Here is a 4,427-nt window from a genome sequence, read left to right as displayed (position 1 = left end):
TGTAAGATAACCAGGGCTGTACCTTCCTCTTGATTAGATTTGTATTCTGGATTGCTTTCATGGTGTCAAGAGTTATGAGACATGAAGCCTGTGGTTTACAGCTCTGAACCCACACTTGTATCACCCAGCTTCATGGTGAGGGTGATGCTGGGAGTGTGCATGCCATATTTCTGCTTCGCTTGCTCATTTCTTATGAGACTTCAGATAAGCAGGTGGGCTGTGAGCAGGCTGATGTTGGGAAGGAGACGTGTTCTTCCCTCTTTGTTTTTTGTTTGGTTTCTTTCCTGTTCATTTCATCTATAGGGGCAGTGTATTAGGGAAAAAACAGTTGAATGAAGATTCTCCACTAGGTGGTAACAAAACCAGTGTTTCCTCAATGACATTAACCCCAGCCAGCAATGCTTTTGTCTCAGAAGTAGGAAGTCTGAAAACTTACGCTCCCTTTACTCTGGGCCTTAAGTTTGAAAAATTCCTATTCTTTCTTTGTGTTCCTCTAGTGGTAGAGGGTGCTTCCTTTTGCGTTTTCCTTCCTTCAATATCTAGTTAATTCCTCATAATAAATGCTCTCTTTTTGTTTTTATAGTGAGAGTGGTATCTACTTCCTGACAAGTCCCAGTGTTACTCCAGCATCTCTGTTTAAAGATAACAGACTCTTGGGGTGCCTGGGTGGCTCAGTGGGTTAAGCCGCTGCCTTCGGCTCAGGTCATGATCTCAGGGTCCTAGGATCGAGCCCTGCATTGGGCTCTCTGCTCAGCGGGGGGCCTGCTTCCTCCTCTCTCTCTGCCTGCATCTCTGCCTGCTTGTCATCTCTCTCTGTCAAATAAATAAATAAAATCTTAAAAAAAATTAAAAAAAAAAAAGATAACAGACTCAGGGGCACCTGCGTGGCTTAGTTGGTTAAGCCTCTGCCTTCAGCTCAGGTCATGATCTCAGAGTCCTGGGATCCAGCCCCGCATTGGGCTTTCCGCTCAGCAGGGAACCTGCTTTTCCCTCCCTCTCTGCCTACTTGTGATCTCTCTCTCTCTTTCTCTGTTAAATAAATAAATAAATAAATAAATAAATCTTAAAAAAAAAAAGGTAACAGTGTCAAGTACATCAAATGTACATTTCATTAGTCCACTGTACAATGAGGCTAATGTCCCCTCCACTAGAGGTGATAGTTCAGAGTTCTCATGCATGAAAATCACACATTTGAGCAAAGGAAGCTGATCTCCCTCTGAGTCTGAGCCCTTTCCTCACTCTTCACTGGCCCTTCTGTCTTTCCATAAGAGCCTCTTGAAAGCTCCCTTTATGTCCTTGTTCCTCAAAGTGTAGATGAGAGGGTTGAGAGTGGGAGTTACCACAGTGTAGAAAAGAGTTAGGAACTTGCCTCCCTTCCGGGATAAGTGACTCCGGGGTCGGATGTAGACAGCAGTGACACTGCAGTAGAAGAGAAAGACGACGGCCAGGTGGGAAGAGCTGGTGCTGAAGGCCTTGGTTCTGCCCTCCTGGGACTGGATGGCCAGTACTGCCTGGGCGATGTTCTCGTAGGAGACAAGGATAAGCAGAAGAGGCCCCATCAAGAAGATGGCACCAATCACTGAAATCTGGAGCTCATTGACATGTGTGTCTCCGCAGGCCAGACGGATCAGTGCAGGGACCTCACAGACAAAGTCATCAACCTGGTGGTGGTGGCAAAAGGGGAGTTTCATGGTGGTAGGAGACTGTACCAAGGTGCCAAAAATTCCACTTGCCCAGACCAGGAATGCCAGCTTGTGACACAGGCTTGGGCACATGATTACTGCATAGTGCAGGGGTCGACACACTGCCACATAAGCGATCAAAGGCCATGACCAGCAGCAGGACACACTGTGCAGCTCCGAGTCCCAAGAAGATGTAAAGCTGGACTTCACATCCCAGGTAGCTGATGGTCTTGTCTGAGCCCCAGAAATTGACCAGTATCTGGGGGATGCAGCTGGTGGTAAAGCAGAGGTCCAGGATGGAGAGGTGGGCGAGGAAGAAGTACATGGGGGTGTGCAGGTGAGGGTCTAGGTGAGACAGGAGTATGATGGTGGTGTTGCCCATGAGGGTTACTGTGTAAAAGACAGACACAACTACAAATAGGGTCATTCCTAGCCTGGAGTTATCTGAGAATCCCAAGAGGATGAAGTCATCTGGGATGGTGCCACTGGCATTTCTATACAGAGCCCACCTGGAACTGCAAGCAGCAACCCATCAATTAGAATACCATCTACAAGAGGTAGAGAAAAGTGATTTTTTATTTTAGAAAATTGCCCTTTCTTCATTAATATTTTCTCTAAGCTTTTACTGACTTTTATCTCTATCCCTTTTTGGACATTTTCACGTTAATTTCTTCGAACCTGGCCTGTTCTAGCAAACTTTTAGAACATGAGATTGTGGTAGGTTATATTTAAAACTAACTGTTAGCACTATGAGTAACTTATGCCAGCAAACTGGACAGCTAGATAAAATGGAAAAAAATCTAGAAACATGCAAACTGCCAAAACTGAATCAGGAAGACATAGAAAACCTGAATAGACCAATTAATTGCTATTATAGAGAGTGAATCCGTAATTAAAAAATCTCCCATAAAAGAAAAGCCTAGAACTAGATGTCTTCACTGATAAATTTTACCAAACATTTATAAAATAAATGACAAAAAAACCTCAAACTTTTCCCAAAAAAATCAGAGGAAGGAGCACTCCAAGGCATTTATCCAAGGCAGCATTACCATAATACAAACTCCAGATAAAGACACCACCAGAAAAGAGAATGACAGACCAATACCATGTTGAATATAGATGCAAAAATTCTCAGCAAAATGATAGCACATTGAATTCAGCAGCAAATTAAAAGGATCATGTCCCATAATCAAGCAGAGTTTATCCCTGGGATCCAATGGTGGTTTAATATGTGCAAATCAATCAATGTGATACAACATATTAATACAATAAAAGGAAAACTTATATGATCATTTCATTACCAATGGAATAAGTATTTGACAAAATTCAGTATCTGTTAATGATGAAAACCTCTTTTTTTTTTAAATTCTGAGAATAGTTGACAATGTTACATTAGTTTCAGATGTACAACATAGTCAGTCAACAAGTTGATACATTATGCTGTGCTCATCACAAGTGTAACCACCATCTGTCCCCATATATCACTACTACAATATCATTGACCATATTCCCTATGCTGTGTCTTTTATGTCCATGACTTATTCATTCCATAATGGAAAGCCTGTGTCTTCCACTCCGTGTCACCCATTTTTCCCATCCCCTTACACTCCTCCCTTCTAGCAACTTATAGGTCTGATTCCATGTTTTCATTTATTTATTCCTTTTTCTTCTTTAGATTCCACATATTGGATGATGTGAGTGAAATCATATGGTAGTTGTATTTCTCAGTCTGACTTATTACACTTAGCATGGTACACTCTAGGTCCATCAGTGTTGTCACAAATGATGCTATCTCATCCTTTTTCACATTTGCATAATATTCCATTGTATATATATCACATCTTTATTATCCATTCATTTATCAACCAACACTGGGTTTCTTCTGTATCTTGGCTAATCTAAAGAATGCTGCAATAAAAATAGGGGTGCACATATCTCTTTGAATTAGTGTTTTTCTTTTCTTTGGGTAAATACTCAGTGGCAGAATTACTGGATTGTAGGGAAGCTCTATTTTTTACTTTTTGAGGAAACTCTCTCTGTCTTGCTTTTGGTTGTACCAATTTGCATTCTGACCGTACTTTATGACGGTTCCTTTTTCTCCACATCCTCATCAAAACTTGCTATTTCTTGTGTTTCTGATTTTACTCATTCTGATAGGTGTGATGTCATATCTCATTATGATTATAATTTGCATTTCCTTGATGATTAGGGGTGTTGAGCATCTTTTCATGTGTTTATTGGCCATTTGCATGTCTTCACTGGAAAAAAAAATCTATTCATGTTTTCTGCCCATGAATGGACAATTGATGAATAGATATCAGATTCTGTTGTTTTGTTGTTGTTTTGATTTGATGTTTTGGTTTTTGGTGCTGACTTTTATAAGTTTTTTGTATATTTTGGATGTAAACCCTTTATTGCATATACATATATTGCATATACATATAATGAATACTTTTGACAAATTAGGTATACAGGGAATGTGGCTTGCCATAATAAAGGTTATCTATGACAAGCCCACAGCTAACACCATACTCAATTTTGAAAGGCTGAGTTGAGAGCTTTTTCTCTAAGATCAACAATAAGAAAAAAGGATACTATCTCATTGCACTTATTCAACAAAGTATTGAAAATTCTAGCCAGATTGATCAGGAAAGAAAAGGAAACAAAAGCCATAAGAATTGTAAAGGAAGAAGTAAAATGTTCCTATTTGCAGATGACATGACTTTATATAAAGAAAATCACAAA

At 40.2% G+C, this 4,427-nt stretch overlaps 1 protein-coding gene across 1 annotated transcript; it reads right to left on the bottom strand.

The window, feature by feature from the left end:
- Positions 1–1,235: 1,235 nt before the first annotated feature.
- LOC132028081 (olfactory receptor 2H2-like) lies at positions 1,236–2,142 on the bottom strand. The gene is given in 2 exon segments (XM_059416731.1): positions 1,236–1,814; positions 1,816–2,142. Coding segments are annotated over 2 exon segments (873 nt in total). The 5' UTR covers positions 2,110–2,142.
- Positions 2,143–4,427: the final 2,285 nt, after the last annotated feature.

The sequence above is a fragment of the Mustela nigripes genome, chromosome 12 (assembly GCF_022355385.1).
Source record: "Mustela nigripes isolate SB6536 chromosome 12, MUSNIG.SB6536, whole genome shotgun sequence".
Classification (NCBI taxonomy): domain Eukaryota; kingdom Metazoa; phylum Chordata; class Mammalia; order Carnivora; family Mustelidae; genus Mustela; species Mustela nigripes.
Note: the sequence above shows the minus strand (reverse complement) of the source record. Positions and strands in the feature narration are given on the sequence as shown.